The 14,662-nt window shown below is 44.0% G+C and overlaps 1 protein-coding gene across 1 annotated transcript in view; it reads right to left on the minus strand.

Moving 5' to 3' along the window:
- The window catches only part of LOC147427663 (dynein-1-alpha heavy chain, flagellar inner arm I1 complex-like), a 316,587-nt gene that overhangs the window by 165,808 nt on the left and 136,117 nt on the right, over positions 1–14,662 (minus strand). The window contains exon 31 of the mRNA XM_086496532.1: positions 3,767–4,003. Within this exon, the coding sequence (XP_086352658.1) occupies positions 3,767–4,003 (237 nt within the window). The remainder of the gene's footprint in view (positions 1–3,766; positions 4,004–14,662) is intronic.

Consider the following 14,662-nt stretch of genomic DNA (forward strand, 5'->3'; position numbering starts at 1 on the left):
AGTAACTCATGGAACCAATACAAACTTTGACTGGCAGCACACTCAACTCCAAGCCCAGGACTCATAGGTGAAATGGGGGTGTCGAGGCTCCAACTATGCAGAGAGAGTGCAGATGTGAGGTGCTAGACTGAACATAAGATACAAGACTCTAGACTCATAGAAAGTATGATGCTCCGATGACTAGAACAACTAAGCATTAATACAACCATAAAGAGCAACCAACAGCTAACAAAATAACCATGGCAGTCCAGCTACGTCTATCTCCGAACTGTGGTGGTGGCGAACTAGCCGTGATGTCCACTAGATCACCACCTGTGTGTCTGCCACGTGTCACTACCCAAGCGAGAATCCACCCAATGTGAACCTAGAAACAATTGTAACTACCTGTCCAGAGCAAGTGACACTATAGCCTTGCTATAGGTTGCACGCCACAAAACCACTCACCCTCTTGGTGAGAGAGAGGACACAGAAAACTGTGAAAGGAAAAAGACACTTAAAAGTGTGAAAAGTGAGAGACCAATCTAGGGCAAGTAAAATAGGTGCCTCATTCAGGCGCCTTTTTAGGTAAGCAAAAGCTTGGGCCTGAGCCTTGGATCATTGAAAGGGTACATCAGGACTGGTCAGGCGGGTCAGGGGCTTCACAACATCAATATACATACGAATGAGCCTGCAATGATAACCTGTGTGGCCTACAAAGCTCTAAACACCCTTGGAGTTGATTGGGGGAGGCAACCTCAGAATGGCCACTATACTATCTTATCAGGGCCAGGAACTAAACCTTTAGCAAACACCACATGACTCAAAAGTGTACCTTGTGTGACCAAAAAGTGACATTTATTAGGATTGAACTTAAGGCACACCTCCCTGCACTTGAGGAAGACTTGGTGGAACATCGAGCGGTGGAGAATATTGAAAAATCATCCATGAAGATTCGAAGATAATTAGTGAGAAGATGATAAAAGATGATGTAGATTGTACAATTGAAAGAAGGTGGGGCGTTTTTCAGCCCAAAAGACATTCTTGTGTAAATGAAAATACCCCATGGAGTTACAAAAGCGGTCTTGATCTGGTCAGTAGGATGAATGCCAAACTGATTGTTGTAGCGAGAAAAGGTATCGTGCTCTCTAGAGTGGGTTCTCCTCAGTGCAATATGCATGAAACCTCACTCCAACAGAAGAAACATCACACCGGAACATGACTCAAACATAGAAGTGGAATACGAGTCAAGACACGACATGACTCAAAACACAACTGTAGACTCAACTCAATGGAACTCGACAAGCTCAAAGAACCAAACAACTATGGCTGGCAGAATACACAGCTCCAAGCTTAGGACTCAAGGTACAATGGGGGTGTCGAGGCTCCAATATGCAGGGAGAGTGCCAGTGTTGTGCCGAACTCTAGACTCATGACTCGAGACAAGACGCTAGACCATACAAGTGGATGATGCTGATAGATGTATCTCCGACTTGGAACCAACCAATCATATTTAAGGAGCCACCAACGCCAAGGAGATATCCCAATCCAGCTAAGCCTATCTCCAAACTGAGGTGGTGGTGATCTGGCCTCGGTGTCCCGTCCAGTGTGAACTCCAGCCCAACTGCAACTAACTGCTTGTCCTGTGCCAATGACACTGTAGCCTTGCTACAGGTTGCCCGCCACAAGACCACTCACCGTCCAGGTGAGAAGAAGAAGAAGAAGAGAATTTTTAACGTCGTGAGAGAGAACAGTGAAAAACTGGCAGAGAATACTGAAACTAGAGAGGATACTTAGACTAGTAGGAAGGAAAAATTCAGACCGATCTAAACTGAAGAAGCTATGTGTAGAGAAGAGAGTTAAGTTTTCGAGGAAAAGGCACACTCAGAGATGTAGGCAACTGTAGGAGATGATGAAGAAGGAAAGACACCTCGCCAGAAGAGATTATCTGTCCAGAAGCAGAAACCAAAGAATTCCCCAGCATGAACAAAAACCCCGAGTTTAGGTCAAAATTTGAAGCTTTTGCAGGTGATTACAGTAAAACTTGCGAAGGACATCTTTTGATCTTGTCATAACTCGCACTGAACTATGGCCTCTTTTGTGCTTGTTCCTTATGGGTGGGTTTTCCTCGCTTTGAGGTTTCCCACCGATTAATTTATAATTCACTTACCAAAAAAAAAAATGTGTCGTTCAAGAGAAATAGACCCATCCAAGCTCTGGACACAAAGACCCTTGAAATTGCTGGACAGTCTAGATCCACTGGACCATACTCGACTAGACTAGGCTAGACTCGACTAGACCACTCCAGCTAGTTAGGGGTGAGAGACTAGACCAGCTAGACCAAGCTAGACGAGGGGAAGACCAGCTAGACCAAGCTGGACAAAGGCGAAGGTAGACCAGAACAGGCTAAACCAAACAAGCCTAGACCAACAGGCTAGGTCAGGCAAGAGACTAAACCAGCTAGCTTCTCGACCATGTACACTTTCGGCGGTGAGACTCCAATTGAGGTCCCACCGAGCAAGAAAAGTGTATCGTGCTCTCTACTGTGGGTGCTCCTCTGTGCAATATGCATGAAACCTCACTCCAACCGAATGAAAAACACTATAGAGCAATGGAACAAGCAAACTCAAAAGACAACAGAAGACTCATAACTCCATGGAACTCGACTAACTCATGGAACCAATACAGACTTGGGCTGGCAGCACACTCAGCTCCAAGCCCAGGACTCACAAGTACAATGGGGGTGTCGAGGCTCAAACTATGTGGAGAGAGTGCAGATGTGTGGTGCTAGACTGAACACAAGACACAAGACTCTAGACTCATAGAAAGTATGATGCCCCGACGACTAGAACCAACTGAGCATATATTCAACCATAAAGAGCAGCAAACGGCTAACAAAATATCCCTAACAGACCAGCTACATCTATCTCCGAGCTGTGATGGTGGTGGTGAACTGGCCACGGTGTCCACTAGACCACCACCCGTGTGTCTGCCATGTGTCACTGCCCAAACAAGAGTCCACCCAGTGTGAACCCAAGACCAAATGTAACTGACTGTCTGGTGCAAGTGACACTGTAGCCCTCTACAATCCTGACAGTATGTGCATACCTCTGGTTTACTGGTACTTATGACCTTCCCAGTGGTACTCTTGGTCTAACAAAATTGGTACTCTTTGTCTTCGTGGGATATCTTCTCTAAACCTTTCTTTTTCGTCCAGAAGCTAGAACTGCATGTTCTTTCATAGGTCCCTTAAAGTCAAAATCAGAAGAATGCCTTTTTGAGTGGCTTTTTTCCTTACCCTATTTTGAGGTGAGGGAGATTTTAATTTTTTGTGGTGTGTCCCTTTCTCTCTACTTATTGCTCCCCCACCTCCACTTCCTTGTTCTTCAGCCACACTCACCTTTTCTCTTCAGATTTCCCACATGGCCCTCATTCATGCTCCAATTTGAAAACGGTTCCTTTATTAGCTTTGGGGGGAAGGGGAGCCAGGTGACAATGTCTCTTGTCTGTGGATGAGAGCTTTTAAAACTCCAGGATGATCTTCTATTGGGGCCATCTAATAAAGGATGGATAAATTTCAACCAGATGACCAAAGACACATTCAAGCATAAACTTCAATGCCTTTCTGCTGCTCCTTACAGTCAGCTGGCATAAAATAAAGTATTCCAGAGATTGATATGGCCAAACAATGGCACCTACTTATGAAAAGTGTCCTTTTACAATAACAGAAATCATTAGACTGCTTAAATAAAAGAAGAAATGAGCTTTGTATCTACTATAGCTCATCCACCTGAATCAATGGAAGTGATTCTTGGAAAGATTTCACTGTTGCCTCCAAGTTGATGTATGTTAGCTCTGATTTAAGACTTCTCATACGTTTCAAACGTATCAAAAACTCCTCCGTAGCTGTCACAAGCTTCTGAATGTCCAACTCCACCCACAAAGTCTTTGAGAACTTTTCAACAAGAGCTTTGAATTCTGAGTACACGTCATATATTTGTACTGAATTTTTAAGACCATTTTCGACCTGTGAAAAATTAAAACGAGCATTCAATTATCACTGCTTCCCTGCAATAACAAAAGATTCTTGTGTATCAAACATCTGTCAAAAATTTGTAGCAAAACAATCATCTTTTTACCACCAGGAAGACTTTGTAATCATGTAGCATCATCTCTGATTAACTAGTCGTATGTCCTTGAACTTGAGAACTTTCAAAAACACTTTGAACAGCCATTCTGTGGTTGTTATTATTAAGCATCTCAGCCCAACAGTTAATGCAGTAGATATTTGTAGCCTACTCGACATTTTAACTCACATGTAAGTCTAAGGAGAAGGGTCTTATTGCATATGCATCTGTTTTAGGAAACATATTCTTAACTTAAAGATAGAGATGCATACCCTGCCTTGAAGGACAAACATACATACTAATTAAAGTAGATGCAATCAATCTTCTTTTAGGATTCTTCGATTTACCTGCACATATTTTGGGGAGGCATTCTGTCATGTTAACCACACTATGAGAAAAGGGGGCACCTTGGAATCCGCTTTCAAATTGCAAAGTATGAGACATAATGAGTTCCTTTAATAATGCTGCCTATTTTCTAGGAGATGACGGTTTTGTCATCTCAAACGTAAGTAGCACCCTCCATGGTGGATCGCAGCTATACATTCCTCCCCTTATTCATTGACTTACATGTCATTTAGAACCTTGATGTGTTCTTTCTTGGACTGCACATCTCCAACAAACCTTCATCCAAGTGCACACTCTTGGAACCCAAAGCAACTCCCTCTCTCCTTCAGCAATGACCAGAACCATAGGTGCACAGTTCGAGAAGGTGGAGCCTGCCAGAACAGCCATAGAGCCTCCTATAGAACTTTTGAAATCTCCAAGATTAAATCAATCAATACACGTGACAATCAAAGCGAGAGAAATCCAAGCTCCCCTATTGCCACATAAAGACCTCATGCTACCATTCATGAGTCAATCTCAGAGTCATACATAGTCTCTCCCATGCACATCAGTGCTCCACAGCTTGTAAGGCATAAACTACCATAGCCCAAAACTCTACCCGATCACTCGCATGGTTAGGAGCATAGACATTCAACATGCCAATCAACTCACCGTAAAAGCGCATGTAGGCCAATGGGCCTTAGTGGGATCATCAATGTCTTTATCACAATGGCATGCCTCAATGAATCTAGAATAGAGATGAGAGCATGTCATATAGGCGCCGTACGCCTCTCATAAAAACTCCCAACTGCTCTGATACCAATGTAATATCCCAAGGCATAAACCTTCTAAAAGAGCTCACTTGAGAGCTCTCTTCCTTGGGAGGATTGCAAAAGACTGTCCACCCAACCATAGGAGTCCAATGCTTATATAATGATGGCCTGAACGTTCACACTTGGACGAACATGACCCAAGCCTACGGTCTGTTGGGCTATAGACCTTTGTGGCCATCTAGGCCTCCACAAATCTGGTGTGAACTCCATCCCTGAACTTTGCATACAAAATGTGCTCTATGCACCTATCCGTGCATGCCAGATGTGCTCCATGGTCTCGATGATATAGATGGCTAAGTTATCCTCATAGTAGCTTGAGTGTAAAAACTCAAGGTAACCAATTAAAAGCTCAATGTAAGTCTCAAGGGAAATCTACCCTGTGACGCATTATAAGGTGACAGACTAACAGAAACTCTTCACTTGGTGGTGAATAGGTGATTACCCACACAGAAATGGTAGCATATGATTAAGAGGTACAAGAAGATTATTGGCTTGGAAACAATTTAAGGGGTAGAAGCCCAAGGATGCCAAGCCAATAATAAAGTCCTGAGAAAACGTTCTAAATCTTTGGGATCTGACTTGGCCAGTGGTTTAAAGATCTATAAAGACACGTAGACAACAATTACCTAGGAAGGGATATCATCTGGTCCAAAAAAGTAAAGTACTGGAGTTCACAACAATAAACTCAATAAAGAAATAAGGAGTTTACACTAGTGAATTCATGAGGTAACAGGGAGTTCTTAAAGTGAGAACTCTCAAAGAAAAGAAGGAAAAGAGTTCCAAGTTGAACTCAATGAAGAAGGGTTTTTCACCTTATGGTTTTCTCTACTTAGGGGTCCAAGGATGTTTACGAGGATATAAACTTTTCTTCAGAGGTAGGAAATATCACGTTATCTATAGCATCGGGACCATGGAGCACATATGGCATGCGCAAATAGATGCATAGAGCACATTGTGTATGCAAGTTGAAGGGTGGAGTCCACATAAGATTTAAGGACTAAATGGCCACAGAGGTGTGTAGCCCGGCACACCGTAGGCTTGGGACCTTCCCTAAAAGGGAAGCAACTTTCGCACTCCATAAACCCATTTACCTATTACTTTTAACACTTTTTCCACCGTATTCAAGGATTCTATTCATTCCTTGGGATATAAAAAAGTTGTTATAAAGATGAGGGCACACACGAAAGTCTTAGTTAGGATCATCTTAGAAAAAAGCAGAGAACCTATTAAAAGGGATAAAAGATATTCCTTTGTTGCAAGTTTCTCGAAGAGGGAGCCCTAGTTATAAATTTGGTTCTATAATTGCGTCATTGCCGAATGAAAGCGGATGAAATAATAAGCAAGAATATTCATCCAAAGGTGCTTACTCTAGTGGAGCAAGATGCCAATACAAACATAACGCCTTTTTTCTACCAAGTTTGTGAAAATATTGGATTATTACTTTAAGGGGGTTCTCGAGTCTATTGATGTGGCACTCCTACGGGAGAGCGAAGACATTATAGATGTCGAAGAGCATTGCTTGGCTTGTATGTGACAAGTCAGTGAGTGGCACGAGCTATACGAACACCCACAAATTGCGCTGGCTAATGACGTGATAGCTGTACAGCTTTTAAGATTAAGTGATTTTAGAACTTATGCTTTTGGGGCTCCACTTTCGGGCATGCATCCCTTGTAATTTATAAGTGCCTAGAGGGCCACTTCTCGAGAGGATCCGGACGCAGAGTCTCAGAGAGAGTCACACTTTTGGGAGTTGTACCTTTGCAAGTCAATAATAAAGAAATACAGAAAGGGGCGCCAAACTTTGGGGCCAAACTGTCTTGGCTCGGAACTCCACCTCGCTGTGTCGTCTTCTCTCTCTTCTTTCAAGTTGTTTTGAAGTACTAAAATTGTTGCCAAGTGTGTAGATTGTAGTTATCTTTGTGTTTCTGAAACCGGCCAGTAGATGCACTTAAGGACTGTAGACTTTGGTTCTCACCCAATCTTTAGTTGAATAACTTCACTTGTACTTTACGACACAATGGAACTTCACAAATGAACTTGTGACTGAAATTTAACACTAGAAACAAACCACAACTTGGCAACTAGAGTGCTCCCAAGTAGATAGTGACACCGCGTTGACCCCAAAGGTTGCGCCCCCTTTGGTATTTCTTTATTCAATTAAACTTTGGAGAACCTGTAAACTCCTGTAGCGCGGATAGTGTGTCGTGCTCTCTACAGTGAGTGCTCCTCATGCAATGTGCGTGACAATCTCACTCGAAACAGATTGAAAACAAAGGAACAATAGATAACAACTGAGCTCACAAAGACACAACAACAGACCAGAACATATGACTCGACTATCTCAAAGGACCGATACAGACTCTAGCGTGGCAGCACACTCAGCTCCAGCCCAAGACTCACAGGTACAATGGGGGTGTCGAGGCTCAGATGTGCAGGGATGGTGAAGACATGCTGTGTATACAGACTCCCTCCTCAAGACGACGACGCTGGACCATACATGAAGAAGATCCACCAACGGCTCATAAATGTTAACCACCTAAGTCTATCTCCAAACGGTGACCTGGCCACGATGTCCACTAGATCACTGTCCGTATCCCTGCCACGTGTCACTGCCAGCCCAGAGAGTCCGTCTAGTGTGAACGAGACCAGACCAACTGTACTAATTGTGTGTCCTGTGAAAGTGACACTGTAGCCCATAGTTACAGGGGACGGAGGGGATGGACCCTAGCGATGGGGGACGCCCGATTCCGGGACGGGGACGGTTAGGGACGGGTGGGGACGGACGGCAAAAGGGCTACCAAGTGGGAATGCAGGCAACACGTCCCTGGGATGGCAGGGATGGCAGGGAACGGTAGGGGACGGCAGGGGACTTTTTTAAAAATTTAAAAAACTTATCATTTCTAGTGGCTATAGTTCCTCTCCAATAGCCATATGGTTGAACTTTGAAGCACCCCAATGGCTATAAAAGAGACCCTTTGGTCCTCATTTCTCGATGTTTTATAAGCACATTTGCGTCTATATGACTCATGTTCTTTGGTCTATTTAGTGTAAATTTGTGGTCAAAGTGATGCTCTATGTGTGTAGGTCAAAAAATGCCTTTTTTTTTTTTTTTTTTTTGCCATTCCGACCCCCGTCCCCGTTTCCTGGCTTTTGCCGTCCCATCCCCGTCCCTGTTCCCAACCCCGACCCGCCGTCCCATGTAACTATGTTGTAGCCTGCTACAGGTTGCCCACCAAAAGACCGCTCACCGTCTCGGTGAGAGGAATACTGAAAAACTGTGTAAGAAACCACTAGATACCGCATCCGTACATCTTTCGTGAAGCAGGTGCTAGGCCCAACCATGACCTTACATGCCTCAAAATTGGAGTTAAAAACACTGCACTGCTTGCAAACGCCTTAAGCCTTTGAATAGGAAGGAACCCAGTATGATTGCATAGTCCAAGAATCTAATTGGCAAAACAGAATGAGGCTTCAGCACATCTTTATCGTACATAACCATGGTCCATGCTTGCAAATGAACCTTGCAAACTTTCTGCAACAGCACTCTTATCGAAACGAGGGATGATCATAAGCACGAGTAACACCGCAAATAAGGTAAAGCTCCATCGTGATTGCAGAACGAAAAGCATTAACAGCAACGGGATGGCAACCAGGTGAATGCTTGAAAGCCACAAGGAAATAGCCAAAAAGCTCTGCTGTGATCGGATCACAAAAAAGTTGCTCTCCCCCTTTGTGTCGCTGGCCATCTCCTGTGAACAAGGAAACAAAGCCAGAGGGCCGCTTGATTGTTAAATTACAGGATTTCTCCGTCTCCTCACCCGAGATAGAGAAGAGGATTTACAAAAAAAGAGTGTGTGAGAAATGAAATGAAATGAAAATGAAATGTTATATTAACGTCTTCAAAAGGCCAAAGTGACCTATGAGACCAGAAAGTTACAATGCGGTGTATCTGATACAAAGTCAGATTAACAAAATAAATTAAACTAGGATAACAAAATATAAATACTGCGGGATCCTAAACTAAGCAGTACAATGTGAAGACAATATGGGAGGGGAGTAAAGATCCATCTTCATCTGCACTCTGGACGATGAAAGAGTATGGCTTGAATCCTTTGCCGTAGCCTCCTTCGAAATTGTGTAGCTCCTCTCCTCCCTCGGGGTCGTCTAGATCTCCCTAGCTCCAATGCTCGGTCTATGAGAATGCCAGTAGTGCGGGTAGACCTCTCCACCGTCGCTGGTTGCTCCTCTGTCTGTTCTTCTGGGTGTACAGTATCTAGTGTAAAGAAATCTGTGAGAGAGAGAGAGAGAGAGAGAGAGAGAGAGAGAGAGAGAGAGAGAGAGAGAGAGAGAGAGAGAGAGAGAGAGTTGTTATATATTAACGTCTTCAAAAGGCCAAAGCGACCTATGAGACCAGAAAGTTACAATGGATCTGATACAAAATGACAGAATGACAAAATGACAAAATAAAATACTATGGAATCCTAAACTGCTAGGTGTGAACTAAGCATCTAAACAGCTAGCTAGCTAGCTGGGATAGCTAGATCACAGGAGATCCAGCATCGGTCGCTGGCGGATCTCATCAATCTCCTCCATGGCGAGTAGTCTGACCGGGCGTCGTGCATGTCGAGCTAAAGTGATCCGAATCCTCTGATGCAGCCTCCGTCGATGCCGTGTAGTCCTCCGTAGTCGCGGGCGTTTGGATCTCGCCAGCTCAGTCACTCGGTCGATCAGTGTGCCTCTGGTGTAAGGCGACGAGCTCTGCTATGGTAGTAACTCCTCCGGGTGTCCAAGGGCAGCTCTAAAGAAGTCTGTGATCTGTCTCTGAGACTGGCTAGTCTCTCCTCTCATCAGGCTCTCTCTGTGTCTGTGCAGCTCGAGCAAAAACAAACCCAGGCATCTCTGATCCTCGTACTGCATGACTCTAGAGAATGATCCAAAGCCCTCTCTGAACAAGCAATGGAAGCGGCCTCGTATCTCGTAGTAGACGGGGTAGTGGCATGTGTAGTGCAACTGTCTTAGGCTCGATGTCACACAGGGGGCATGCCCTGGCCTCTGCTGGTACTCCGCTGTATCTCCCAGTCTCGATCCGCAGCTGGTGTGAAGATGTGCGTATCTGGCCAATAGCACATTGTATCCCATGAGACAAGTGGGTGTCCATGTATCTGGGCCTCCTCACAAAACCATCCTCCTTAAGCTGGAGGAGATGCTCTCTGTAGAAAGCCATCTTCGTGCCCAGCTCCTGAGGGAGAGATGATGATGATGATGATGTATTTACGTCCTCGGGGGGGCAAAATGACCCATGGGACCCAAAATCTCATATATGAGACTCCCCCCTTCCCATGTGAAGGAGGGAACGTGTCATGATTCTGTGGTGATTTTGTTTGTGAGTGTGGTGTGATGTTCTAGCACTTTGGCAAGATAGATGCCTAGTGCTATTGGAGAGGGATGTGTTCTTGAGAGAAGCTCCTCAAATGTAGTACATCCTTGAATAAGTTGGGGAAAGTCGACCCAAATGTGTGCATATGCTGGACATTCAAGGGTTACATGTGCCTCATTTTCCAATGAATTCAAGTTGCATTGAGTGCATCTCCTCATGTTTGCATCAATATTCAGCCATCCTCCCGTTTCACTTTTGAGCATGTGTGATCTTGTCCCCATCAAGGTGATGGCCCGTCTCGCACAGTAGGACATGGGTGTCCTGATATGTATTTGGGTTTCCCCGGTTTTGTACTCTTCCCAGTATCTCGTGTTTATGTGCTTGCAATAGTATTCAAACTTAGACCTGTGCATTGCATTCTTCCATTTGCTGTGGAGGGCCTCAAGTAATTGTAGTTCAAAATTCAGCTCGTGCTCATGCTCGGTACCTTCCTCTACATGCATGTCCACATGTGCTCCCACATTCCATTTAGAGAAACATTTCCTGGTGTCCTCAACAAGGCTAGAGGTGAGAAACTTGCTTTTGTGGTTCTTTTGCGGCTTACATCCTACCTCCCATGCTATGTGAGGCAAACGGTTATTAGGCATCAACTTCACCTTCAAGAGATATCTATGCATTCTTTGCAAAGCAAGCATTTCCAATGGTCTTTGTCTAGTCTCCAATAGCATCACTGAGTATGGTGTTGTGGTTTTTATCCCCATATGTCTACATAAGAACTTTTTCTGAATTTTCTCAATGTCATTCCATGTGCTGGCCGGAATACTTGGTCCCCATACCTCTACCCCATACAATAGCGTTTGGACCACACACGCATTGAAAGCCATGGACTTTATTTCCCACCTTCTAGTGACGCTTTGTTTGCACATGTTTTCAAACTCGTAATACCTTGCTTGTCCTGCTTCAATTCTTGTTTTTTCACATTGCCCCCATCTATGATTCGAGGGTATAATGATGCCCAAGTATTTAAAGCTGTCCACTGCTTGAATCTCTTGCCCATCATACATAAGGACGGGCTGATCCTTTGATTTGTGTGTACAAGTCGCCATACATTTTGTTTTTGTGACATTCACTGAGAATCCTAAGGCTTCGCAGAAAGTATGCACCGCATCCAAAAGTTTTTGCAAGAGAGACATGCTATGCGCTAAAAGGACCACATCATTAGCATAAATGAGGAGTAGCAAAGTAATGAGACCTATGTTTGGTGCATCTCCATTATCTTGCATCGTTTGGTAGATAAAGTCCTCAAGCTCATCTATGCATAGCCCAAATAATGTTGGGGACAAAGGACACCCTTGTTTGACTCCTATTGTGCTAAAGAACTCTTTGGAGAAGCCTGTTTGCATTTTCAGTTTACATCGAACCGCATGGTATAGGCGTGCCACCGCAACCCTCAAATGTATGGGAACCCCAATGGTCTCCATGCGGGACCATAACCCATGACGAGGTACCGTATCAAACGCTTTCTTAAAGTCCACAAAACAGCAGTACATAGTTTCCCCTTTGAGTCGCGCCTCTTCCATCATAATCCGGATTGTAATCAAGTGATCTATGGTACTATGTTTTGCTCTAAAACCTGCTTGACCGATAGCCCTCTTTCCACTATTTTCAGCCCATGTGCTAATATCTTTTTCTATCAGACTCCCAAAAAGTTTTGCCATGCAAAAGCCCACCATGATGGTGCGGTAATTCGTGAGTAGGTTACGGTCTCCTCCTTTAAACAAAGCTTTGACCCAATTCTCTTGCCAATCTTCAGGCATGCCTTGGTGGATAGCTTGATTCATCATGCAGTGTATCCATTTCTTAGCTTCATTGCCCAACCATTTCAACATTTCGGAGTTGAAGTGAAAAATGTCAGAGGCTTTCCCAGTGGCTAGTTTTTTCAAACCTCTCAAAGCAGCTGCAAAAGTTATAGGTTCCTTAGTGTCAACTTGAATTTCAGCATTCATCGTTATTTGAGCATCGGTGGGAGCATAGAGTGTTTGTGCATATACATACATTTCGTCCATGCTGAAATTTCCCATTATATCCTCCTTTTTTCCTTTCATGTTGCGCCATGCTTTCTTGGGCTCTTTCTTAAATCGGATCACCTCTTGCTCCTCCTTCAAAAGTTCATACATCCTTCTCTTTTTCCTTTTAAGCATCCTGTATTCCTTGGCTGCATTTTCCCACATTCTTCATCAAACCATGGGTTATGAGGGAGACCTTTCACTTGTTGGTGATTTCTTTTAGATCGCCCCATAGTGACCTTTGCTGCCTCTTCTATTGCTTGACGAAAGGTAGCCCAATTTTCTGAAATGTTTTGGGACATGCATTGTCTACTCAATAGGCTGTCTAGAAAAGTGGCATAATCGAATTTCTTTGTGGGTTGCATTCGATATGCCCAACTTGCATGTGTGGGAGGTCTAGACATACATGAATTGGAGTATGGTCCGAGTTCAGTGACCGAGCCCCAATTTTAAAGTGTCCAATTAAATCCAATGCATTGTGGCTAACTAACGCATAGTCATTAGTGCTTCTTCCATGGTTTGATGTATGGCATGTGTATGTTCCGGAGCTTGCAAATTTCTTGGTGCCATTCATGACTACAAGTTGCATAGAATTCATCATGGATATCAAAGCTGAACCTTGTTCATTCATGAGGTGATCGCATGAGCATCTATCCCACATTGCATCTAATATGAGATCGCCATCTTTGTCTGCGGGATGGATTGAGTAGTCAACCAATTGAACCTGTATGTTGGCTATGCGAGCATTAAGATCCCCGAGTATCATCACTGCCTCCTATGGTGTGTAGGTTGCAATATCTGTATATAGATCGGCAAAAGGGTCATTCTTGGAGAGATTATGCAAATCATAGAACGGGGATTCCCGATGTGGGATGTAGCATCCCGCAATGAACATCGATCTCCCAGATGTACATATCTCAGCCCATATGTACCGTTTGTGTTCATCTATCTTGCATATCTTAACCTGATTTTGCATTTCCTCCTTGTACATTATAGCAGCACCCCCTTGCCCACGCATCTTAGTACCAGGCCACCAAACTGAGTGTGTAATATATCCTGGAATACTTGGCAGTCTACATGTGTCCTGTTCCCACGTTTCAAGTAGAAAAAGTATGTCTGCTTGTGGTAGAACCTCTGTCAATCCTTCTCCTTTGTGCCAAGGGAAACCTCGGCAATTCCAACTTGTGACGTGTATGTTCATGGTCCCATGGGTTTCCCCCTGTCATGCTTCTGGTGGTGTTGCCCCTGTGGAGGTGGTGTTCTTTTTCATTCGTTCTTCATATGCCTGTCTTCTTTCTTTTTGTTTCGCGGGTGTCCTGTCTTCACTGATGTAAATTGGGCTGTCCCTTAGATAAATGCGAGCATTTTCGAGTATGATGGCTCTTTTACGTGCATCCAACATTGTGCATACAATTGTACGATTGTTCTCAGGCCTCTGCTTACCCACACGGTGTGCCCCATACACCACTACATCATGCATGCCAAATGTGTTTGCAAGGAGGTCCGTGACCTCCGCATTCAACATGAGTACTTTCTCATTGTCAGATTCGGGTATGCCTCGGATCACAATATTCATACTGCGTTTCTCTCGGTCATTATACTCTGTGTCATCTACATTTGCATACGTCTCATGTGTCTGCAGAATGGCATTTGGAGTACTTCTTACTACATGTGCCAAGGAGGTCATATTTCCTATTGCATTATCATTGATGTGTGCAAGATTCTCGTCGTGTGTAGCTAGAGTGTTTTGCACATTGGAGACCTGTTTGTTTAATGCATCTTGCAGGGCCTGAATTTTCTCACCTTGATGTTGCATTTTCAGATTCTGTATTTGGATTGTGTGCTCCAATTCCTAGTTCTTTAGTGCAAGATTTTTGATGTCTTCACCCTGCTTCATCACCATTTCCTGTAAGGATGAGATAAAGCCCCAAATATCTTGCATCGAGCATAGCACCGATT

This window comes from Adiantum capillus-veneris, chromosome 23, assembly GCF_014529385.1.
Source record: "Adiantum capillus-veneris isolate H3 chromosome 23, ASM1452938v2, whole genome shotgun sequence".
Classification (NCBI taxonomy): Eukaryota; Viridiplantae; Streptophyta; class Polypodiopsida; order Polypodiales; family Pteridaceae; genus Adiantum; species Adiantum capillus-veneris.